Genomic DNA, 25,570 nt, shown 5'->3' with positions numbered 1-25,570 from the left:
AGTAGGAGACTGGGAACTATAGACCGGTTAGTCTGACTCTGTGGTGAGAAAATTAATGGACTTGTTGCTAAAACAGAGGATAGTGCAGGTTTTTGGAATCTAATGGATTGCAAAATCCAAGGCAGCATGTTTTTACCAGAGGTAAATCTTATCAGATGAATCTGAACAATTTCTTTGATTGGGTAACCAGAGAGTTGGATCAAGGGAAAGCACTATATGTAGTATACTTGGATTTTAGTAAGGCCTTTGACATGATTCTGCATAGGAAACTAATAAATAAACTGAATGCCCCTGATATGGTACCTAAAGTGACTGACTGGGTTAGAAACTGGCTGAGTGGGAGGCAATAAAGGATAGTGGTAAATGGAGTTTTCTGAGGAGTGAGGTGTTACTAGCTGTGTGCCTCAGGGATCAGTCCTTAGACTGGTTCTTTTCAACATTTTCAAGCTCGACATAGTGAAATAATTGTTGGGAAAGGATTTTTTGCTGATGATACCAAAATCTGTAATAGAGTGGACAGCCAGGAAGGTGTAGAAAACACAAAGTGGGATCTAGCAAAGCTTGAGGAATGGTCTAGGCTCTGGCAGCTAAGATTTAATGCTACAAAATGCAGAATAATGCATTTAGGATACAAAATCCCAAGTGAGAGGTACAGTATTGGAAGTCTAATTTGTCTAAGCATGAAGGAAGAATGGGATCTGGGGGCGATTGTATCTGATGATTCTGAAGTGACCAAACAGGTGGCTAAAGTGATGGCAAAAGCCATAAAGATGCTTGGCTGCATAAGGAGATGAATGGTCAGCAGAAAAAGAGAGGTGATATTGCCCCTGTATAGGTCCCTGGTGAGACCTCATTTGGAATTCTGTGTACAATTTTGGAGACCACACCTTCAAAAGGATATAAATAAGATTGGAGTCAGTCCAGAGGGTGGCTAGTGGTCTTCGTTCTAAAGCATATGGGGATAGACAAAGATCTAAATACCTATACCCTAGAGGAAAGTAGACATAGGTGTTATATGACAGAGATATTTAAATATCTCAAAGGTTTCCATGCACAGGAAGCGTGCCTCTTTCAATGGAAAGGAGGCTCTAAAACAAGGGATCATGAGATAATGGTGAAAGCGGGTAGACTCAGGAGTAATCATAGGAAATATTTCTTTACAAAGAGAGTGGTGGATGCATGGAACAGCTTCCCAGTAGCGGTGGTGGATATAAAAAAACGTTTCTGAATTCAAGAAAGCAAGGGATAAATACAGAGGATCTCTAAGGGAATGATGGGAATTATAAAGCTAAATTAATTGAGCAAATGGGCAGACTAAATGGGTCATATAGTCCTTTTCTGCTGTCATTTTTCTATGCTTTCCCCTAATAGGAGGGCAGGGAATGGATTATTCAGAGGAATCAAAAAACTAGGCCCTGATTTGGGCTGGGCCAGTTGAATGATGTTCGGCTGATGACACTCTCCGACGAGGCCTGGCTGGAAGTGATTGTTGATGCTGGGGCAAAAGAGGTAGCAGATGGTATTGTTGAGAAGACCGGCAGGGCCGACTGTGGAAGTATGGTTACTTGCATGGGTAGAAGTGATCTCTCAATGTAGAGGGGTATTCAGGAGCCATTGAGAGCAATTGCTCTGCCATATTTTGGTCTTTTATCTGAGCTACTGTCTCCTGGAACCTTTCACCGAAAAGATTGTCCCCCAAGTATGGGAGGTCCATCAGTTTCTAGTGAAAATCCTCATGGGTGCTGTTTGCCCAAAGCCATGCCTTAAGTCTAGCTCCAACGGTGGCTGAGGAGATACATGAAATAAAATAATATGAGTCATAGACAAATCAAAGTAGGTGGCAGAGGCCTTCTTCTGCATCTAGGAGTGGATTGGAATAGTAGTTGCATGTTCGATAGAATGTAGAAAGGCTTCAGCATCTGAATGTAGATATGTGAGCAGTAAGCATTGCACTGTGACAGACCTTCTTGTCAAACTTATCTAGACGTTTGTGGTCTTTTCCTAGGGACGACTAAAGAGGTTAGGACTTTTCAGCTTGGAGACGAGATGGCTGAGGGGGGATATGATAGAAGGTGTTTAAAATCATGAGAGGTCTAGAACGGGTAGATGTGAATCGGTTATTTACTCTTTCAGATAATAGAAAGACTAGGGGGAACTCCATGAAGTTCGCATGGGGCACATTTAAAACTAATTGGAGAAAGTTCTTTTTCACTCAACGCACAATTAAACTCTGGAATTTGTTGCCAGCGGATGTGGTTAGTGCAGTTAGTATAGCTGTGTTTAAAAAAAGATTGGATAAGTTCTTGGAGGAGAAGTCCATTTCCAGCTATTAATTAAGTTGACTAGAAAATAGCCACTGCTATTACTAGCAACAGTAACATGGAATAGACTTACGTTTTTGGGTACTTGCCAGGTTCTTATGGCCTGGATTGGCCACTGTTGGAAACAGGATGCTGGGCTTGATGGACCCTTGGTCTGACCCAGTATGGCATGTTCTTATTTGCCTTTTTCATAGCGGACTTGACCACTAAGGATTGTTGAGGCAGCTGAATGACACCAAGCCGGTGATTGTTAAACTCTGTAAAGTCAAGCTTTTTAGACATAGGAGTGTCCAAAATGGGAGTTTCCCCTATTCTCATTAGTATTGAGAATGTTGTGAACTAGAAGCTCTGGAATTTGTTGCCAGAGGATGTGGTTAGTGCAGTTAGTGTAGCTGGGTTCAAAAAAGGTTTGGATAAGTTCTTGGAGGAGAAGTCCATTAATGGCTATTAATCAATTTTACTTAGGGAATAGCCACTGCTATTAATTACATCAGCAGCATGGGATCTTCTTAGTGTTTGAGTAATTGCCAGGTTCTTGTGGCCTGGTTTTGGCCTCTGTTGGAAACAGGATGCTGGGCTTGATGGACCCTTGGTCTGACCCAGCATGGCAATTTCTTATGTTCTTAGAAGGGGTGCTGGTTCAGGATCTGAAGAAGACCAAGGAGCTCAGACCAGGGATCTGTGTTTTTGCAGACATGGACACCCAATGATGTTCCCATCTTTTCCACAAAATTACAATAGGTGAGAGCTTCTGGGATCTGCAAGTGAGGTTGGAGGGTATACTGGTAGAGTCTTCATCTGAACTTATCCAGGACTGTAGAAATGAAGAGGGTGAACTGGGATTTGCTTCCAGTTGACTCCGAGGAGGAGTGACCAGCTCTATCACCTCTTATCTACTGACTCCGCTGCAACAGAATGAGATAATGAAGAACCCCTAATCATGGGTTCTGATGATGAGTTCACCCCATGGCAAAATCAGGACTCTGGTCTGCAGTTCTACTGTAGCAATAATGGGAAGGTGCAGCTGAATCATTCCTTCCATCTCTTTGGTCACAGAGGAAAAGAAACTCTTCACCAAACCTGCGATTTGGTCGAGCACCTGGTGTAATTTCTGTCTGGTATAGCTGGTGGGATAGACTCCAGCATTAGAATGGGCAGCCTGTTGGAGGTGAGCAGGATTATGTAGGATACTGGTTCTGCAATCTCCAGGCAAAGTCCTTTCATCACTAGTTATTGCAAGGGGAAGAGGCAACATGATTCCTTCCCCTGCAGATTTAGGATGGGTTTTGTATAGCTGTGATGTCAGAGCAGTTTCAGGTCTTTAAGAGATGCATGTTGAGGAATCTGCTGCAGGGTGACAATATTGCGTAGGTTGCATCAAGCTGTGCCATGCTTCCTTGCACCATGCATCGTGGGATCATGCAATGGAGGATCAGGTTCACTACATGACCAAATAGTGGAGGCCTGAATGTGCATCAAAGCCATTCGCTTCACAGGCATTAGGGCATTGAGCATCAAGTGCATTGGGCAACTCAATGCATCGGGAAGGCCGATGCTCATTGCACTGACAACACCAACATCAACAGCACCAGTGCTGATGCACCACATTTCAAGTTTTTGTGCTTCTTTGATGCAGGCTGCAATGGATCCAGTGATTAATGCCACTTTATCTTCGATGCAAGGCAGCTGGCAGAACTTGACCTCATGGCTTCAGCCGGAGTGGATGCAGTAGTTTTTGAGGAGCTCCTGCTCAACTTTTTTCCTGGTGAGGCAGACAAAGTTGCACTGTGGGACGAGGACCTACTGCGATTCCAGAGAGATTTACACAATTCTTCAATGCAAAGCATCCTAGAATGCTGCAAGCATGGGAACATCTATCCACCAGCATAACAATTTTTCGAGTTGTGTTCTGGCCCAAGGCATCAGCCAAGAGCTTGTGGCCGTCAGTGAGGGACACAATCTTGCCACAGATACAACTTTTAAAACTGCTACTGTTGCTGACATTTTCTTCTGACTGGACATTATGGAAAGTCTTGTGGGGGTTTTTTGGTTTGGTTTTTTTTTTTAGTAGTAGCACTGAAAAGTGATGTTGTGGAGCTGCTGAGGCAGTGAGACAACTGAGAAAAGGTTTTGTGAAGTAAACAACACCAAAAAGAGATATTTAGAGACAAATAAAAAGAGAGGCAGAGTACACATCCGTGCTTGTGCTTGGACAAAAAATGACTGAGAAGGTTTAGGAGGCAACACCTATGCAGGAATTTCAGCACATGCTCAGTAGATCTCAAAACTCTACTAGCTTGGAAAGACGAGTCCGTTTGGTGCCACTAGATGATATCACCCACATATAATGGCTAATTCAGCCTGCTTATCAACAGAAAAAATTATAAATATAAAATCACACACACCAAAATAATCTTTAATACTTTGGTAGTGTTGGTCATACACTACATACACGCACACAAATATATGTCAGCACAGGGTTTGTCTTACCCTGAAAAATATGTGCACACATGGTAACAGAGACAAAAGTACAGGTCTTAATCTGAAAAAGTCTAACAAGGAAATACAAAACAGAAATCTGTATTGCAACTAGATACAAACAATGTAACTGAAGCTTTTGACCTTCCAAGTTTTGATCAAATGTCACACTAAGGTACAGGCCTTATATTATTCCCCCGCCAGTTGGCTGACACTCTTAAATGTGAGCAGGAACACTGGGGCCCTTGAGTGTCCAAACACACAGGACAAGAGAGTGTCTTCTAACAGCTCAGCTGGGTGTGAGTTATTTTGAGGTCCATATTCAGCTGCTGTGGATAAACTTAGCCAGCTAACTTAATGTATACATATTCAGCAGTGTGACCTCGCCACTGAATATATCTGGCTATCCTAAAGCTGGATAAGTTTGTCTGGCTAACTTTAGGACAGGTCTATGGGCTGACTGGAGTTGTCCGGATAAGTTACCCAGGCTAACTCAACCCCTCCCAGTTACACCCCCAGGACACTTCTAACTTATCCAGCTAAAGTCAAGCCGGTTAACTTATTATCAGCTAGAATTTAGCTAAACAAGTGCCCAAATCTTCATATAGCTGGATAACGTCTGAGTTATACAGCTAAATGCCCTTGAATATGGACCTCCTTCATTCTATTGACCTTGAAAATGTTTGGATATTTGGACTTCAATATTCAAACCTAAACATTTAGGTAAGTAAGCCAGATAAGACTCATCCAGCTAACTTACATGGGATATTCAGCAGCATGGTTATGCTGCTGAATATCCCTGCAGAAATCTCTCTATGGCAGGTCTAACTTATCTGGTTAACTTAATCAGATAAGTCTGAATATCGGCACTTATCCAAATAAATTAACCAGATAAGACCCATTGCCCACTCACAAGATATCTGGCTATGTACTTATCTTGTTAAGTGGCGACTGCTGAGCGTAGCCAGATATTCAACGGCTGCCAGCTAAGTAGCGCTGAATATTGGCCTCATCATGCCTTATCAAATGGACTTATCAAAATTATATTGTAAAAATTAATTGACTCAAAACTTCAAAGTATTTACTTTAGATTAATTTTAAAATGCTGGTTAAACCCGAGTAGTTCTAGTCCCTGACCACTTACATTTTGTTATGAAAGACCTGCTGTAACACTTATGAACTAGGTTTTTTCAATGACCTATGAATTACCACTGCATACTTTATTGTCCTGTTGTGTAGTCATGATTTAATGTGCACTGACAGTGGTGTGGGGCAGGCTGGAATGTTCCTAAGTATTTTACTATGGAATTTAATTGACTTGGAATGATGGTTTTGTACATTTAGATCACAAAATGCCCATAACCGTCTTGCAACACATTTATAAATGCTATACAGTGTTTTATTGCTAGGAGCTGAGTGTTTAAAGTGTAAGACTGAAATGTTTTGTTGCTAAGGATTTTGTTGCCAGAGAATGTGGTCAAGGTTAGTAGTATAGCTGAGTTTTAAAAATAAGTTTGGATAAGTTTCTGGAGGACAGGTCCATAAGCAATTATTAGCCAGACTGACTTGGATTTGCCACGTCATACTTCTGGAAGTGAAAAATGGGACACAGACTTTCCTAGTCTGAGCTGGTGGATTCTTCCAGGTGACCCAGACAGGAGACTGATGGAGACAGAACGCTGTACTCGACAGACCACTGGTCGTATCTCCAGTACCATCTTACGACCCGGTCTTAAGTGTGCTCAATAATAACGTTGGCAGTTCTGGCACAGCTCTGCTCCATTTTAAATCTGGTGAGAGGAAGTGACATGGAGACATTCGGGCCCTTTCACCACCATCTTGCTTGAACTGCGGCAGACAGAGTGCTAACAGGCCAGCAGCGTGTGCCTCCCGCGTTCCATGGCGGCGGCGGTGGTGGCTCCTCCCCCTCAACCTGCTTCCCGTGCAGTCAGCCCTGAACATCTGATGCACAGAAGCGAGATGGAGAAAAGTGAGAGGGAATTCAGAGATGGAGGGAAATAGGTATTTTGGTAGAGGGGGAGAGGAGGGTGTGCTGGAAGGGTGATGAGAAGGAAGAGAACCCTTCCTCTTTTTTTCCCCTCCAATTCTAGAACTGAAAACATTCCTGAAGCATGATTTTCTTTGTCCGTCTGCTTGTCTGCAGTAGTAAGTCAGATGGTCACATTGCCAGTCCAGCCCAAATTTGCTTTTTTTCAGCAGAACATGGCTGGCTGGCTTTGAACTGTTTTAACCTTTCCTATTTTTCCGTCTAGTCTGCAGAAAAAGATATTTTTCCCTCTTTTCTTCCAGTGTATCAGAAACATTTCAAAGATGGTCCAGCGCTCTTCAGCTTACATGGTTCATTTGTCGGGCTTTCTTTTTTAGATGTCGCTTTCGGATTTTGATCATCCACTTGATGCTCAGTTTGGCAAAATCAGCCGCCTTAAACAACACCAAGAAAACGCCACACAGGAGTGCAATCATGCTCCAAGGGTTGGCAGTGATGATCTTAAGGGAAAAAAAGTATAAAGAATATTCACTATTTTTTCCAGATATCACCAATGACCTTACAATGCAGATTTTAACTCAAAGAACTGTAAAATTTGACAGCGCTCATGCTTTTTACACATTCACATGAAATATCATCTCCCCAAGAGTTTTCATAATACTGAATACAGATTTCCCATTGCAACGTGGCTCCCAGGATATGCTTTCTAAAGGTGATAAGTGTGAATTAGCACGAGCTCTCCACAGCCCCTAAAACTAAGCTGCAGTGGGAAGAAAAAAACATCTGAAGTCATGTGCTTCGCTGGTCACTAAAAGTTCGATGGCTGGCTAATTTTCAAGTTAAATAAATCTCAAAAACAACCACCACTATGTGCAGCAATCCAAAGTAATTAAACGTAAATCAAGAGCAACAATATATTGCTCTATCGCTGCCAGAATATATATTTTGTGATAATTCTTAAGGTACTTTATAGAGCTTCTAAAATTTGCTTTCCAAGCCTACACTCCGTGAAACTGTATAATTTCCAAAGAAAGACTTTTCAAAAATGAAAAATGAAAAATATGTTGATGGAGTAGGTGGAAAGTTTCATATATAGTGTAGGCAACTCCGCACCATATTGGTGTAGGCCCACACCTATTGGTGCAGACTGGGATGCCACCCTCGCAGAAATAAAGAAACTCTTCACTGACAATTTCTTAGCAATAAATACTAGCAAAACAGAGCTACTCATCATCTCTCCACAAAATGATATCACTCTCAACACAACACTACCATCACAATTCCGCCCATTCACTTCACAACAGGTCCGCAGTCTCTGCATAATTATTGACAACCACTTTACTTTAAAAAAAATTCATCGCTGCCACCATTAAGAATGATTCTTCAAGCTCCATACACTAAAAAGAATCAAACCACTCCTACACCCCCACGACTTCCGTACAGTTCTGCAAGCAACAATTCTGTCTAAGATGGACTATTGCAATTCCATCCTTCTAGAATTACCTAAAAACACCTGACAACCATTACAGATGCTACAAAATGCAACAGCCCGTATACTCACTGACACACACCGCAACGATCACATTACGCCCGCACTTCAGTCCTTACACTGGCTACCGGTCGCATCTAGGATCATATACAAATCACTTACCCTTATACACAAGTCCATTCATAACCAAGATATGCAGTGGTTCTCCGAACATTTTTCATTCCATAAGACAAACAGACCAACAAGAGCACATCACCAGGCCAAACTCCAGACACCACCAACCAAGCTCACCAAACATGTTTCCACTAGAGAACACTCACTTACTATAGCAGGAACCACATTATGGAATAAAATGCTTACTAACCTGCGCCAGGAGCCCTGCCATAGGAAATTTAAACAAAACCTTAAAACCTGGCTGTTCAAACAAGCATACCCATAATTAACACTTCCCCCCTTTTGAACTGCTAAAAACTTCCCTCTTGACCCTTACCAAGATCCCCTAACATCATTGATCATTTTACCTGCATCTGTCCCATGAGAATAAATCCACTCACTGTATATTTATCCCAATTAATATATATTTATCCAATGTAATGTAAATGTTTACTATATAAATATCTTCTAGTTATGCTTGTTACATTTGTTCTAAATGACTGCTCTCTAAGTATTTTTATTGTAAAGCTTGTTGCTGAATTATGGTTCACTGTAAACCGAGGTGATGTTCTGAACGTGCCGCGGTACATAAAAAAAAATCTCTAAATAAATAAATAATAAATATTGCTGTGTTCCTCCGGGGTTAAAGGTCATGCTGCTTCTTTTTGTGGTGATAGCAAAGAACAGGACAAATGCATTGGAAAGCAGGGCTCGCTGTAGTCAGTTTTCCACAGATACTTTTTCAGTTGAAATCGTCTTTAAAAAAAAATCCACTAATAAAGATCCATGGGCCACCCACTAGTGACAACAGGACTGCCACTAAAGTCTGCTACTCCGAGAAAGCTGTCCTCAACTCAGCCTAGAAAAATCATCATCTAACTCACCAGTTTTGATGGATGCATATTCCTTAAATGACGGCACAGGAATCCTCTCTCACCCCTTTCTTTTGATCCAATATTGTCTTGGGTGGACATGAGCATTAGCTTAGCATTAGTAGCGAGGCCTGGTCAGTCAGGTTGTCTGTCAGCCTCTTTCCACGTTTGTGCCAGTAAGCATGATCAATTATTTTCCCACAGAAGAAAATAAATTATACTCCCACAGCTTCATGGACAATTGACATTGAACATTGAGATCTAACAACCACCAGGAAAAAACACATTTTTTCTGTCATCATCGTTCTATCTAATCTGCCCATTCACAACAGATAAACTCTACAATCCAGCTCCCTCAGAGATCCTCTGTGCTTGTCCTATGCTTTACTGAATTCAGATGCTGCCCTGGTCTCCACAGCCTCCACTGGGAGGCCGTTCCATGCATCCACCACCCACTCTGTTAAGAAATATTTCCTTAGAGTACTTTTGAATCTACCCCTATCTACCTCATCCCATGACCCCCTCATTCCAGAGTCTCCTTTCCACTGAAAGAGACCCTTCTCCTGTACATAGATATCTCTGAGGTATTTAAATGTCTTTATAATATCTTCCTTAGCTCACCTCTCCTCTACGGTATACATGTTTAGATCTTTGTTTGTCCCCATATGCTTTACACTGAAGATCAGTGACCATTTTAGTAGCCACCTTCTCCATTCTGTTTATATCCTTCTGAAGGTTCGGTCTCCAGAATTGTACAAGGTATTCCAAATGATGTCTTACCAGGGACGTATACTTATCACCTCCTTTTTTCTACTGACCATTCCTCTCTGTATGCACTCAAGCATCTTTCTGGATTTTGCTGTCACCTTATCCACCTAATTTGGCCACCTTGAGATCATCAGATACAATCAACCCCAAATCTTGCTCTTATTTTGGGCACAGCAGAATTTCATTCTCTAGATCCCTCGAGTTTTTTCAGACCAAAGGCACAACCATATATTTTTTTACATTAAATCTTAGCTGCCAGGCTCTAGAGCACTGCTTCTCAACCGGTGTGTCGCCAAACACCAGCAGGTGTGTCACATCTCCCAGTGTCCTACTGCCCATTGTATTTTCCTTCTCCCTTTTTCCAGCCCCCATGGGCCAATTGGAAGCCTCCATTCTTCCTACCCCCACTGCCCAATGGGAAGCCTCCTTCATTCTCCCTGCCCCCGCGCAGGCCAATCGGAAGCCTCCTCCCTTCTACCTGCCAGTGGGAGTAGGAAGACGGGAGGAAGCCTTTAATTGGCCGGTGAGGCAGGCATCAGAAAGCCCGGGGGTGGGATGGGAGAAATAGAAGTGTTGAACTCCAACGAAGCAAGGCCGCCACGAGAGCCCATTCCCGTGGTGGCAAAGAAGAAAACCCCGACCCCGACCAAGCAAGGCCACCACAGCCCGTTGCGGCGAAGAGGAAACCCGACCAAGCAAGGCTGCCACAGCCTGTGGCGGCAAAGAGGAAACCTTACCCCGACCGAGGCCACCACGGGAGCCCATTCCCATGGTGGCGAAAAAAGAAGGCCCGCTGGAGTAAAGCCGCTGCAGAACTGGAGCCCATCCCTGCAGTGAAGGAAGACTAAGTTTTTAGTGACAACTTGTGTGTCTGTGTGTGAATGGGTACCTGGGTGAGAGCTTGTATCTGTGGGCGTGAATGGGTGCCTAAGTGAGAGTCTGTGGGTGTGAATGGATGCATGGGTGAGAGCTGGTGTGTCTGTGTGTGAATGAGTGCCTGGGTGAGAGCTTGTGTGTCAGTGTGTGAATGGATGCCTGGGTGAGAGCTTGTGTGTGTGGGTGTGAATGGGTGCCAGGGTGAGAGCTGGTGTGAATGGGTGCTTGGGTAAGAGCTTGTGTCTGTGGGTGAGAATGGGTGCCTAAGTGAGAGCTTGTGTCTGTGGGTGCCTGGGTGAGAGCTTGTCTGTGGGTGTGAATGGATGCATGGTGAGAGCTTGTGGGTGTGAATGGATGCATGGGTGAGAGCTTGTGTGTGTGGATGTGAATGGATGCATAGGTGAGAGCTTATGTGTGTGGGTGTGAATGGGTGCTTGGGTGAGAGCTTGTGTGTGTGGATGTGAATGGAAGCCTGGGTGAGAGCTTGTGTGTGTGGATGTGAATGGATGCATGGGTAAGAGCTTGTGTGTGTGGGTGTGAATGGGTGCCAGGGTGAGAGCTGGTGTGAATGGGTGCTTGGGTGAGAGCTTATGTATGTGGATGTGAATGAAAGCCTGGGTGAGAGCTGGTGTGAATGGGTGCTTGGGTGAGAGCTTGTGTGTGTGGATGTGATTGGAAGCCTGGGTGAGAGCTTGTGTCTGTGGGTGTGAATGGATGCATGGGTGAGAGCTTGTGTGTGTGGGTGCCTGGGTGAGAGCTTGTGTGTGTGGGTGTGAATGGATGCATGGGTGAGAACTTGTGTCTGTGGGTGTGAATGGATGCATGGGTGAGAGCTTGTGTGTATGGGTGCCTGGGTTAGAGCTTGTGTGTGGGGGTGTGAATGGGTGCATGGGTGAGAGCTGATGTGTGTGGGTGTGAATGGATGCATGGGTGAGAGCTTTGTGTGGGTGCCTGGGTGAGAGCTTGTGGGTGTGAATGGGTGCTTGGGTGAGAGCGTGTGGGTGTGAATGGAAGCCTGAGTAAGAGCTGGTGTGAGTGGGTGCGAGAGCATTTGTGTGTGATTGAGAGCTTGTATATAAGAGACCATGAGTGTGATTGAGAGAGAGACTGGTCAGGAAGATGACTGGTGTGAGAGAGACCAAGACTGGTCGTGGGGTCTAATTGGGTGTGTATGTGTGTGTGAGTGACTGGTTGTGGGCGCCAAGGAAGAGGACTGTGAGGACAGAGCTTCAGCAGCCCTTGCTGCTTCTGGTGAGTGCTATTGGCCTGGAAGGGAAAGGAGTAGGAGAGTTGCTGGAGAGGGTAAGTAAAGGTGGCTTTGAAAATTTATTTTTCTTGATTGACTGCCATTTTAATTATTGGGTATTATGCAATGTCTGCTGTTTTGAAATATTTTATTGATATTTGGACATGTTTTAATTATTTTTATGAGTTTTTAATTGTTGGATATTATTCTGTTCATCAGCTGTTTTGTAACATTTTTAGTATAGCTTTACAATTATTTCTGTGTGGGGCTCTATAGCAGCTTGGCTTATTCTGTTTTCCCAATAGGAAATGTTTTAGTGTTTAGGGCCTGGTTTAATAGTTGTATTTCTTAGATAGGGTTGTTACTGTTGAGTGTGTTCCATAATACAGGTGTAACTTTGTGCGGGTTAGTTTGTGTGCATTATTGCAAATCCTGAGTCTGTTAGGTGCTATATTTCTTTTTCCATTTCTCCAGGTTCGCACTGCATGCAGAGTGGCTTTTTTGGTTTTCCATTCCAGTTTCTATCTCCATATTTATAATTTGTGGTTTTTCTGTACTTGGTGAAGGGTGTGTGACTGAGGTGAGGTATTTTACTAGCATGTAGGCATTTGTATCAATCTTATTTGTTGTGTTTTCTCAATAGGATATGCATTAGTGGTAAATTACTGTCTTTTCATAAGGAAGGCTATTGTGCCTGGTAGTAAAGGGAGTTTGTTTTGCTTTTACTGGGATGTCATCAGAACCAGAATCTTTTTTGTATGGCGAGTTGTATGGGTAATGCCCTAGATCTGCTCTGCACTCATTGCTGGGGGTTGAGGGGATTCCTGTGGATGCAGAGTGCATGTTTACATTTAGCCCCGTGATGTCACATGTTCAGTGTGTCACGCATGTGAGAACCATCTGTCAGGTGTGTCCCGGCCAAAAAAAGGTTGAGAACCACTGCTCTAGAGCATTCCTCAAGCTTCGCGAGATCCCTCTTCACATTTTCCACACTTTCCTGAGTGTCTATCCTGTTGTAGATTTTGGTATCGCCTACAAGAAGAAAAACCCTTCCCACTAGTCCTTTCACAATATCAATTAGAAAAATGTTGAAAAGAACCAAGGACCAATTCCTGCGGCACACCACTAAAAACATCCCCTTTCCTTGGAGTGAGTTACATTTACCAATATCCTTTGTTGTCTCCTAACCAACCAGTCTCTAACTCACTCAATCACTTGAGGGTCCACTCCCTTCAGCACACTAACAAGCTACACAACTAACTCAAGGACAATGTATTCTCAAGCAAAAGATAGTGCTTCCCATATATGCCTGCAGAGACCTCTCTTCCCCCTGCCCTGCACAAGATAACCAGTTTCTGCATCAACTGATACATCAAAGGGTCTCTACTGCTGAGCAAAAACACTCTGGCCTGGCACACACAGTGCAGCCTGTGTAACAAAGAGCTATAATGTGTTGTGTGTGAAAAACAACACACACTGCAGCAACAGCAACTGACTAATGACTGGACTGGATTCTAGTATTCTGTTTCCTTTGCCTTGGCCAAAGTGAAGAATCCACTGGTTTGGGTGAGTCAGGACCCCTATTCGCTTGGTAGCTAGGTTTCTGTAGGCTTGCTGTAGGTTCTAATTTTGTGCTCTGTCTACGTACCAGGGTTACAATAAATATTATCGTACCACTGGTTTGTCTCTCCTCTGTCTATATCCTACATGCACTTCCTGGTAGTCACGTTAGTAGTTGTAACACCGAACCCCACAAAATTGCCTCTCTTACTCCGTTTTCTCTTGTGTGCCTCATATCTGACCCAGTGCCGCCGCCTGCTGGTGCAATACTGTGTGATTCCCTAGGCAAAGCCCCAAACAGGCCTGGGGGCACTGTTAGGTCCCCTAGCTGGATATGTTTACATTTGGGGCTGACCTGAACACAAGGGGATCTGGGGTTTGGATCCCCCATCCAATGAAGCTAGTCAGGGCTGGGTGCACCACAGAGGTGGTGTATCAGATCTATGAGAGAAAGGGCAGCTGTGCCAGCGACAGCCTGCTTAGGAAGCAAGTGGCTGCTGAGCCCCAGGCCTACTGTCTCAGGAGAGGGTGTAAAAATAACACAGAAAGAGGAAAAATACTGAAAAAAACGTTATCTCTTGCCCCTTTTACATGATATTTTGTGTTACAGTCCTCCAAGATTTATTTATTTATTTATTTAACATTTTTGTATATCGACATTCGTTAGAAACATCACATCTGTTTCCAGATAACAGTAACTGCAGCATAGGAGCTTTACAATGAAACTGTTCTTCAGATTTTTTTGTATATATTTTTAGGCAGGGAAAAGGTATACTAGAAAAGCTGTAACTATCATGGAGCATTGGAAACATGCAAGGTATTTTTCTCTCATCACATCCGTGTCACAAGTCAGTGAATTCAGAGATTCATAGAAATCGTGCAGGTCCCCGGCAGCGCTGGAGTCGCACTTACCCCTTCTCCCGCACGAACTGAAATTCTGACAGAAACAATAATTCTTCTCCTTATGTCTGAACATGACACGCTGGCACTACTTTCTAACCAGATAGCATTTTTTTTTTTTAATCTTTACAAGCGTATGAGGCAGAAATAAAAGGTTAGAATATACTCACATCTTGGACTTCCTGAATAAAAGGATCTTTCCATTCAAAGACCACAAAAAATAGCTGGTCACTCTTTTCTGGGTGAGGTCTTCGGTCAATATAGTTCACCACACTAGTCTACAATTTATTAAAAAGCAAAAAAAAAAAAAAAAAAGAGAGAGAGAGAAGATATTTAGTTGTATTATTCCGGCATAAAAAGTAAAATTTATAAAGCTCAAAACAATCACTGTGCAGCAATGGTAGCAGGCTCTCGAAAATAAATAAAATAAAAGCACAGGAATGCCACTCAGTGATTTGCGTGCTGAGGTGGGTAATGTACAGGGGCTCCGGATACAATCTCAGGACAAAAATGAGGGAGCCAATAAGTAGCAATGCGTCACAAAATAAGGGCCTCTTGACCCATCCAGTTGTACCTCTCTGCTGGGTCATCGCAGAATCTAGTCCTCTCCCTCCCTCGTCCTTACCACTTCCTGCTGTATCTGTCCCAGGCATGGTTGAAGTCTGTTGCTGTTTTTAGTTACTGTCACTCTTGCTAACAGGCAATTCCGAGCATCCCTAACTCTCCCAGTAAAGTAGAATTTCATCACATTTCCCCCCCCAAGTCTTCCTCTTTCCAACTTCATATTATGACCCCCTTGTCCTTCATATTATTTCCCCTATGAAAAATGCTACTTGCTTGACAAGTTGGTCTGACTCTCCTGGGAGAGAGAAACACTGTCCCACAGGTGGGATGTTCAGCTACAGTGTGTCAATGGTCCATCCAAGTTTGGCGTGCCGGGTTGGTCTCCCAAACATGGCACGTTGGGGACATTTCTTGCATTGGACCAGGTATTCCACACTGTTGGAAGTGCAGGTGAAAGATCCACGTACTTCCATGAGGTTGTGGAATGCTGTGGGGACGATACGTTTCTGTCTGTATACGCTTACAGGTCATTGCGTTTCTTCCTAGCACCCAGTAGCGTTTCTCTCTGTATTGTCCTACAGTTCTACCAAGACTCCTGTGTTCTCCAGGACCAATACAGCTGCTATAGCACTCTAAACTAAGAAAATAAAGCAAGGATGAAAGAAGAGATTTTATTTTGGCTCTTTTAATTATTGAAACTGAGTTTTACCAAATTAGCTCTCTGTTGGAAGCCTTAAGAGTCCACATCATATTTGAGATTAAAATGTAAACTGCTGAAGGGCAATGCACTATCACAATCATGTTCCAGCATAATCTCTTTCTTAAGGGGCACTTCCTCGTCACCCAGGCTGTCCACTGTTGGAGGCAGGATGCTGGTCCACAGCTTGGCACTTTTTACTGCATTTGTCTGTCTGTTCATAAGACTTAGGTAAGACCAGTAACAGTGCTAAAAGCCCATGTAGGGTAACTTTGTCGAAGAAAACAAAGCTGGTCTGGTAGGTGTTTAAGGTTTAATAACTGAAGCCATCAGTTAGCTCGTAAGTATTAGTTTTGTTGTAAAGTAGATTCATTTTTTAAGTGAACAATTACTACAGGAGAGCAGCAGCATGGAAACGTTTATGTATGTCAGCCTGCTTCTGGATGAAATCCTGTAAAGGAAAATCAATTCGGCTTTCTGAAGAGACTTATTGCTATTAAGATGAATGATCAAGCTTGGGTTTCTTGTGTAAAGCCGTAAAACAGTGTGAGCAGCTTGATCCGAGTCTCGATGCATCTAGTGAGTGCTTCCAAGGAAGGAGATACAATTTCTAAACCTCACTGAACCCAACCTCACGTCTGTTATTATTTTATCAATCACCACAGTCTCTCTGAAGCAAAGTTATCCCAGTCAGAGATCCAAGAGCAGCTGACGTTCCCTGGTGGACGGGAAGCTGACTGGTACTGCCTGGTTCTTAGAACAAAAGGCTCCCTCCAATTCTGCTTACCCATTACACAATCTGTATTGACAGACGCAGCTGGAATTCTGCTCAGAGAATGATGGTGAGGAAGCACGAGGGGGTTCACACGTTGAGAAGTGAGATTGTGTGGTCTGAACTTGAATTTTCCCCACAATGCGGTACAGCGGATTGATGATCGGTCATTTTGCAGTTTAAACCCAACACAAAATGGATCTCAACAGCCATTTGGGAAAGAAAGCTAAATGCAAATTATTGTATATTTCAGTGTTTCAGTTTTTTCTTAGGGACTGCGAACTGACACCACCTGCATGCTGTGGTCAGATAGGGATCAAATGTCGTAGAAGAAGCGATAAGGAAGATGAAGACATTAAAGGCGTGCCACGCCTAGACACTGTTGGTGCTGTCGCACCCCTGACCCCCACCACATGGTCAGACAAGAGGCAACAGAAGGTCTTAAGGACCCCCCCACAGTTTCATGTGACAGCCCAGGGGTAGATTCTGTGGCAGGTATAAGGAAAATCTGAAGCACCTTGACAAACATTTCCATTTTTTTATTTTACATTACAAAAATAGTTTTATAACCTTGCTTGCGTCCGTATAATTTATTTTCTTTTTTATGAGGCGAGGACAAAGGGATCTCAAGTATCAGAGATCCCAGGGATAAGGAAAGGAGAGGGTGAGAGGACTAGGGATGAAGGAAAGAGAGGATATCAGGAATCAGGAACGGGGGAAGAGGAGAGAGAGAGAGGAAGGTTCTGGAATTAAGGGGAGAGGAGAGAAGAGAGTTGGAGGCGGGGGGTTCCATGATCTGGGCAATGCAATCAGAGATGAGGGGAGTGAGGATATGAATTGCAGTATGGGGAGGGGAGAAGAGGCAGGTGTCCCTATCATGCTCTGGTCCTGCTCCCCTTGCACCCCCCGCTCTATCCTCCCACCCGGCACCGATCCCTTCTCTCATGCACCCAGATACACTCCCCCCCCCCCGCCCCCACCAGCCGATCTCCTCTCACCCACAGCCTCTCCCCTCTCACCCGCAGCCTCTCCCCTCCCCTCAGTCAGCTCCTCCTAACCTTCCCAAAACGATCCCCCCTTTGCTCTGTCTGCTCTAGGCTCACTCCCTCCACTCCTATTCCCTGCTGACTACGCCAGGCTGAGGGTTGTTCTTGCTTGAGAGAGATTCAGCACAGCTGGAAGGCAGCAATTCTTCAGCCAATCTTATTATTGCCCCCGTATTTTTGCTGCCCTAGGCACAGGCCTTGTGTGCCTATTGACAAATCCAGGCCTGGCTGAAGGCAAAGCAATTGTAAGCGAGATGCCGATGAAGAAGACTGAAAACAAAGGAGAATTTACACAGCATATTGTACATGGGAGTTTAGAATGAACAGCGATTCCATAACCAGTTACAAACATTTCCAGAGTGGACTTCTCATTTTCCATTAAAAGGCGCTGTGAAAGGAACTAATATTTAAAAAAAATAAACATTGGTTATTTTTAAATGACCTCAAGCTCTCCTCCTTTCATCCACTAGATCTCTTAGTAATTGACCAGTGGGAGACTATCAGACCAATGCTTTCCTTACACATGAACACATTTACAGGCAACTTAAGCAAGTGTTTTTTTCAATCAATGCACAGTTAGGTTGTAGAATATGTCGCCTGCGGATGAGGTCAAAGCCAGTAGCCTGATGAGGTCTGGACACGTTTCGGGAGGGGTACTCTTACTAAGCATTTCTATAGCGCTGCCAGATGTATGCAACACCGCTCTGTTGACAACTGTCAGCCAGGGAGGCTTGGGGGAATGCATCCTCTTTCTTCCGGGAATGTGCCACAGGGAGTGGGGGATCTGACCCCGATCGGCCACTGTCGGAGACAGGAAGCGGGGCTGGATGGCCCATTGGTCTGACCCAGCATTGGCACTTCTTGCGTTCTTACAGGCGAGCAGCACAATCATCAGACCCACGTTGCACCCAATGGAGGGCGCAGAACTCATGAAACCCAGTCAGAAATGTTTTCAGGTTAAGCCTTCTGAAAAGGTGCCAGCTGCTTGCCGACCTGCATTTCCAAGTATCTGAAGAGAATTAACACAGCAACCGCGGTCCTTTCCCCGGGAAGGTGTTACAAGCTCTTCTTACCTCCTGTCGAAATTCAACAGAATCACGACCGTCTTCTTCTGTGGTTTTCACCAGCGACATTTTGACCCAGGTTCGAAATCCTCCAGAGAACTTCCAGCTGGAGAAAGAACTCTCGCAGTCCTTCATGAATCCCGCTTTGTCTGAACTTTGGAAACACAAAACGCAGATATTACTGGCGGGTAAGACGTTCTGCTTCATTACATTAGGAGTTGCTATGTTGACCGCTGTCATGGAAGTGGAACCAGACAGAGAGAGATGAAGCTGAATGCCCTTTCTCAAACTCCTTCATGGTTTCATTGCCTTCTGGTAGAGCTGATGCCTCTATAAGGCTACCAAATGCTTTCAGAGGCAAGCAATTTGCCTCAGAAAGGACCTTTGTGGTCCTAATAGCTTGCCTCTGTGAGCATTCATGAGGCATATACAAGTTTAACTCTGGCCCTTTAGTTTGCTTCTCTTAATTTTATTTTTGGTCTGCTGAAACGGTATTCTTTTTCTATGTTCTAAAAATACATGCAAATACAAGCTGTGCCTGGGACTGAGGAAGTTTTGCCCATGGGAACTCATATTTAGCGAGCCTGAATGTTCCTCTTTCTATTAATACACTCTATTATTATGGTCGTCTAATGAGGGCCTGGCCTTAGTCCTTGGCTACACTACTAAATTAGCACAGGCTATGTCTCCTGATTAGGTAAAGATGTGCAGTCGTGCTCACTTAAAGCAGCAGTACCACCTACAATTCTTCAAAATATCCTTTTACCTCGGCTCTTATCAGAACTTTTCTTCTTTTCCCTGCTAAACCTTGTTTCCTGTATGTTCTCAGGCTTTTCCAATAGAGAGTGTGCAATTTTTATGGCCACTCCCCTGGTTTTAAAATTATCCTTCCGCAGGCCCACAAATTCAGCTGGACGCAGTCTAATCATGTTCAACATGCATCAATGTGATCAATGCAAGGGGTTCTGATGAGGGTCAACACAATAGCCCCCGATTTTCCTACATTCTATTCCTATTTCAGATTTATACCCTGCTCTTCTCACAAAAAACTCAGAGCGGCTTACAAGCACAGCAATAAGAGCACAGCCATTTTACAAAATTTGAAAAACTCAAACAAAATTAAATTATTTTAGAATACAATAATTCCTCAGTACATACTTCTAAAAATGAAATCCTCCTCAAACAATCTTTTGTGCAGAGGCTGGGGTGATGCTTTCTAAATAAACACTCTTGCCAGGCTCACTAAGGGGGATGCACAAAGTGGCAACGGCGACTTGGCACCATCCCCAATGGCAAGGCCTCCTTTTCCAGCTCTGAGCCTGCGGTGACATCAGCAGGGGAGGCGGGGCCAGGAACACAGCAGCAGATGGTAAAAGCAGTTTTGGAGGCCCGGATGGGGCTGCAGGCAGACAAAAGCTATCTGTATGGTTCTTGACGTACCCACCTTCACGCAGCTGGTTCTTATAATTTTGAGAGGGCTAAGTATGACCTTCAAAAAATGATGTATTTCCAGCAATGAATAAGAAATCACATTGGTCATCCCAATGATCTTGTCTGTTCCCTGCCTATTCAATTAGATAAAACATTTTTGTCAAGTTGTGCTGTTTTAAATGCTGGACCGCTGCTGAGAAGATTGGTATGTAAGCTGGATGGTATGGGACGAAGCTAGAAAGCTGTAAGCTGGGTGAGGGAACTGGGCTGAACTGCAAGGGGACTAGTTCTGTTCAATATCTTTATGAGAAACCTTCCCAGGGAACAAATACACTAGACTGCAGGTGATATCAAAATCTATATCGCAGCAGGCAAGCCGGAAGGGATGGAAAAAGTGATGGGTTAAGGTTTGAAAAATGAGCTTCAGTGCAGAAAAGTGTAAAACCATGTAGCTGAGATTCATTAGCCAAATACCAATTAGAAAGACAAGAACTGGAAACTGTCAAATCAGAAGGAGATAGAAGAAGTAGTATCTCAGATGATCTTCATGTAGCCAGTCAATGTAATAAAGCAACCAAGGTAACAGAGGTAGCAGCAAGAAGGAGGAGATAATATTGCTTTTGTATAGGTCTCTAGGAAGACTTCGCCTTCAGTTAGGAGCTCAGTTCTGGATGGCGCAACGTCTTAAGGACATAGAAGCAGTTCAGAAAAGAGCTACAACGTAGGCCATATGGTCTTTTTCTGTCGTTATGAGTCTACTTAGTCTGCTCAACCATACAATTGCTCAGCTCTACAATCCCTAATGCTCCCTCAGAAATCCCTTGTGCTTGTCCCATGCTTTTCTTGATTTCAGATACTGCCCTTGTCTCCATGACCTCCACTGGAAGGCCGTTCCAAGCATCCACCACCCTTTCTGTAAAGAAATATTTCCTTAAATTACTCCTCAGCCTACCCCTTCACCCTCATCCCATGACTCCTTGGTTCCGGAGTCTCCTTTCCTTTGAAAGAGATCCACCTCCTATGCATTGATATCTCTGAGGTATTTAAATGTCTCTATCATATCTCCCCCTCCCCGCCCGCCTTTCCTCTACAGTCTACATGTTTAGATCTTTAAGTCTGTCCCCATATGCTTTACATCAAAGACCATTGACTATTTTAGTAGACCCCCTCTGGACCAATTCCAGCCTGTTTATGCTGTTTTGAAAGCATGGTCTCCAGAATTGTACACATTATTCCAAATCAGGTCTTGCCAGGGGCAAGACCACCTCCTTTTTTCCTGCTGACCATTCCTCTCCCCTTGCATCCAAGCATCTTTCTGGCTTTTGTCTTCACCTTTTCCACCTGTTGATCATCAGATACAATCACACCAAGATCTCACTCTTGATTCATGCACTGAAAAATTTCACCTCCTTAACTGTATCGCGCCCTTGGGTATTTGCAGCCCAAATACAGGACTCTACATTTTTAGCATTAAAGCTTAGCTGCCAAACGTTAGACCAGAGCTCCTCGAGCCGATCTTCGGAGGCCTCTCCCCCCCAGCCAGGTTTTCAGGATATCCCTCAGGAATATGCATGAGAAATATCTGCATGCATAGGAAGTAGTGCATGCATATAAATCTCATGCATATTCATTAGAGATATCCTAAAAACTCGAGTGGCTAGGAGGGTCCCAAGGACCAAATTGAGCACCCCTGTCCTACATCATCCCTCCTCATGATTTGCCACACCTTCCTGGGTTCTACCCTGTTGCAGATTTTGGTGGTATTTTTCTTTTTTGGAGTCACTTAACATTGTCACTGCTCCCCTGAAACAGCCAATTTACTATAAGCACTCCTCACATTTTAAGATTACTGAAATACCCCTTTACAGTGTCCCCCACAAGGTTTATGGAGACCGGTGCTTGACTTGGTACAATGCCTTTTTGTTCATGCTGCATGTTCCTTTCCTTATTTTGTATATAGATTTTATCCAGTAATTGTGTTCTTTTGTCAAGGCAAAAAACCTTGATGCTATGGGCACCAAAATCTACCTCCACCCCCCACACTTTATTTGGTACTTCCCTTATTTTTAATGCTTTATCCTTCTAGTTCCCTATTTCTGCTTTATAATTAATAATTTGTTGTATCTTGACCTTTGTTAATCCTTCAGAGCAACAGTTGTTGCTAGCTTTTTAAGTTTCATACTTTATGGAGTTGGCTGCTGAATGTTTTCCACTGGCCCTCAAGTTCTAATTACTACATGAGCTTCCCAGTTTTGATTTGTTGCTTCTCACTACCATAGTCCCCTTTGCCATAGCAGTGTGAAGTCATTTTACATGTCCTTATTTTAAAGATAATTGATTCATGATAACTTCCCCCCCTAGTTTACCCTCCATATTTTACCTTCTAGAGAAATCCACGGGCCTGATTTTTAAAAGCATTTACACACTTAAAATTGGGTTTTTTTTTTAATGTTGAAATCTTTTATTAAGATATCGTTTATAAAGAGTGCCATACAGAGTATGAAAACTAAACATGTCATACATTGTACATTGAACGTATGATAAACATCAGAAGGTAATAGTAAGGAAATACAGCCAATCATAATGAAAAACTGTACATAATGATTATAGCACCATAAAAACAATGACAACAAGTATGTACATAAAAAATAAACATTAGCTGTAAAGGCACTAGAAACAAAAGAAGAAGAAAGGGAAGAGAAAGAGAGGAGTGATAGGTAAAAAATACGCAGATAATGAGAAGGACAGGAGAGAGAAAAAGAAACAGAAATAGGAGAAGAAAGGGTAAAGAGAGAAGGAAGAGAACATAAGAAAGAGGAAGTTGAGGAAAGAAAGGACCAAACAGTGATAGGTGGACAGGCTAATAATCAGTTTTCATGATAAATTGTTAGGATGGGAAACAAGATACACGTCTAATGGTTTCCACACTTGTGACCAGGAGGCTAAACGTCTGACTTTAATTGCCATAGCTTTTTCATATTTTACAAAAAGACAGACTGAGTTCCACCAGAGAGATTCAGAGAGAAAATCACTCCTTTTCCAGTTCGAGAGAATATTATGATGCGCAACGGTAAGAAGGAAATCTAAAAGTTTGCAATGAGCTGGTGGAAGGGAAAGAGCTGGGTGGGCTCCTTTTAAAATAGTAAGGGAATATGATAATGGGGCGTTTACCTTGAGGATAACAGAGACAATTTGCCAAATCTGTTGCCAGAATGAAAGCGTACATGGGCAAGAGTACAACATATGTTGTAGCGTGGCTTTGGGAGATCCACAGGACCAACAGTTATGGGATAGGAGAACTCCAGCTCGGTGAAGCTTCCAGGGAGTCCATAGTGCCCGATGCATAATAAAAAACACTGATTGGGTCAAACTAGTAGAGAGTGAGATGCGCATCATAACAGTCCATATATGTTTCCAAGAATTGGGAGATATGGAAATACCAGCGTCCTCCGACCATGCCTCAATTAACATAGAATGAGAGGAGCTTAGAGCTAGGCGCTTAAGTAATTTATATAATCTAGAGGCCAGGTGACCCTGGGGACCGTGTTCTCTGTAGATTTCCAATAAAAAAGGGGTAGCGGCAGGATAAATAGTCCTGCCTTGCAGCGAGGAAAAGGTGTGTTTAAGCTGTAACCATGCAAAAAATTGGGAGCTGGGTAAGGCATATTGATCTTGCAGAGATGAAAAGGGGCGGAAATCAAGATCATCAAAAACATCTGATATAGACCAAATGGAGGCCTTACTCCACAAAGGCCAGTGAAAGGGCCGGTTATTAATACAAATAAGAGAATTATGCCAAAGCGGGCCATTTCTGGAGGATCTCAAAGTGTATTGTTGAGGAGGGCGCAGCTTTTCCATATCCCCAAACGCTGTGTGCAATGAACGCAGTATAGGATTGGTAGCCTTAAGAGAGGATAACAAAACACCTGGAAAACATTCCATAGGAAGAGGAGTTAGAAGATTGCGTTCTATTGCCAACCACCGAGGGCCTTCTAATTGAGGAAAAAAGTGAGAGAAATAGAAGAAACCAGGTTGCAAGATAAAAGCTTGGTGATATCTGTAAAAATCAGGAAAGTTGACTCCTCCTTCCCGTTTACTTGCTTTTAATTTACGTAAGGCTATCCTAGGGGTTTTGGAGCGCCAAAGAAATGAGGACAGGATCCTATCTACTTGTAGATAAAAATCAGACGGAAAAAAAATTGGAATCATAGCTAATACATAATTGATTCTAGGAGCGAGTACCATCTTAATCGTATCCAGCCGACCCCACCAGGTGATATATAAGGGCGACCATTTAAGCGTGGAGTCTCTGAGCTGTTGCAGGATGGCCGTGGCGCAATGTGTGACCGTATCATCAGGATCTGTATGGAAGCGAATCCCTAAATATTTTAGACCATTTTTTACCTTTTGAATCTGATATTTGGTAAGATCTATCACAGCACCAGAATAGTTAAGGGGCAACATTTCTGTTTTATGCCAATTAATTTTATATCCCGAGAGGGAAGAGTAATCTGAGATAACCGATAAAAGCTTAGGTAAGGAGGAGTCAGGGTTTGTAAGAAATAAAAGGACATCATCAGCATAAGCAGATAATTTGAATACATCAGGGCCCATCGATATACCAGTAATATCAGGATTACTTCGAATGGCTGTGAGTAGTGGTTCCAAAGCCAGGTTGAAAAGTAATGGTGAGAGGGGGCAGCCTTGTCTCGTTCCTCGATATAGGGGGAAATGGGTGGATTTCCGATTGTTGATATATAGGAACGCAGATGGAAGATGATAAATATGTTGGATCCAGGAAAGGAAACGAGGTCCGATACCATACCAATGCAAAATATGAAATAAGTAAGGCCACTCGACTCGATCGAATGCCTTTTCTGCGTCTAATGAAACAGCCACTGATGGTATGGGGGAATGGAATTGAGAGCAATTAAGATGGAGAAAAAGTCGAGAATTGTTAGTAATTAAACGACCTTTAATGAAACCGGATTGATCTGAATGAATGACAGAGGGTAATACGGTAGATAATCTTGTAGCTAGAATTTTTGCAAAAATTTTGTAGTCTGTATTGAGAAGGGAAATTGGGCGATAATTTGCAGTAAGGGAGTCATCTCGTCCTGGCTTTGGAAGCACTATCACTGAGGCCTCAGTAAACACAGTAGAAGATTGTGGATGATCCAGCATTGAAGAGTAATACATAAGAAGATATGGAGCTAAAGTTTGTTTAAAGGCCTGGAAGAAATCAGTAGTGAAGCCATCTGGTCCCGGTGCTTTCCCAGATGACAAGGAGGTAATAGCTGCGTTGATTTCTGACAGATGAATCGG

General features: G+C 43.3%; 1 protein-coding gene across 1 annotated transcript in view; it reads right to left on the bottom strand.

Moving 5' to 3' along the window:
• Positions 1 to 4,721: 4,721 nt before the first annotated feature.
• PACC1 (proton activated chloride channel 1) overlaps positions 4,722 to 25,570 on the bottom strand; it is a 90,660-nt gene continuing 69,811 nt past the window's right edge. Inside the window, exons 6-8 of the mRNA XM_029593243.1 lie at positions 18,824 to 18,968; positions 14,842 to 14,949; positions 4,722 to 7,307 (exon numbers count right to left, since the gene is read on the bottom strand). Of these exons, the coding sequence (XP_029449103.1) occupies positions 7,146 to 7,307; positions 14,842 to 14,949; positions 18,824 to 18,968 (415 nt within the window). The 3' untranslated portion in view covers positions 4,722 to 7,145. The remainder of the gene's footprint in view (positions 7,308 to 14,841; positions 14,950 to 18,823; positions 18,969 to 25,570) is intronic.

Source organism: Rhinatrema bivittatum, chromosome 3 (genome assembly GCF_901001135.1).
Source record: "Rhinatrema bivittatum chromosome 3, aRhiBiv1.1, whole genome shotgun sequence".
Taxonomy (NCBI): domain Eukaryota; kingdom Metazoa; phylum Chordata; class Amphibia; order Gymnophiona; family Rhinatrematidae; genus Rhinatrema; species Rhinatrema bivittatum.
This window is presented reverse-complemented; position numbering and strand designations above follow the sequence as displayed.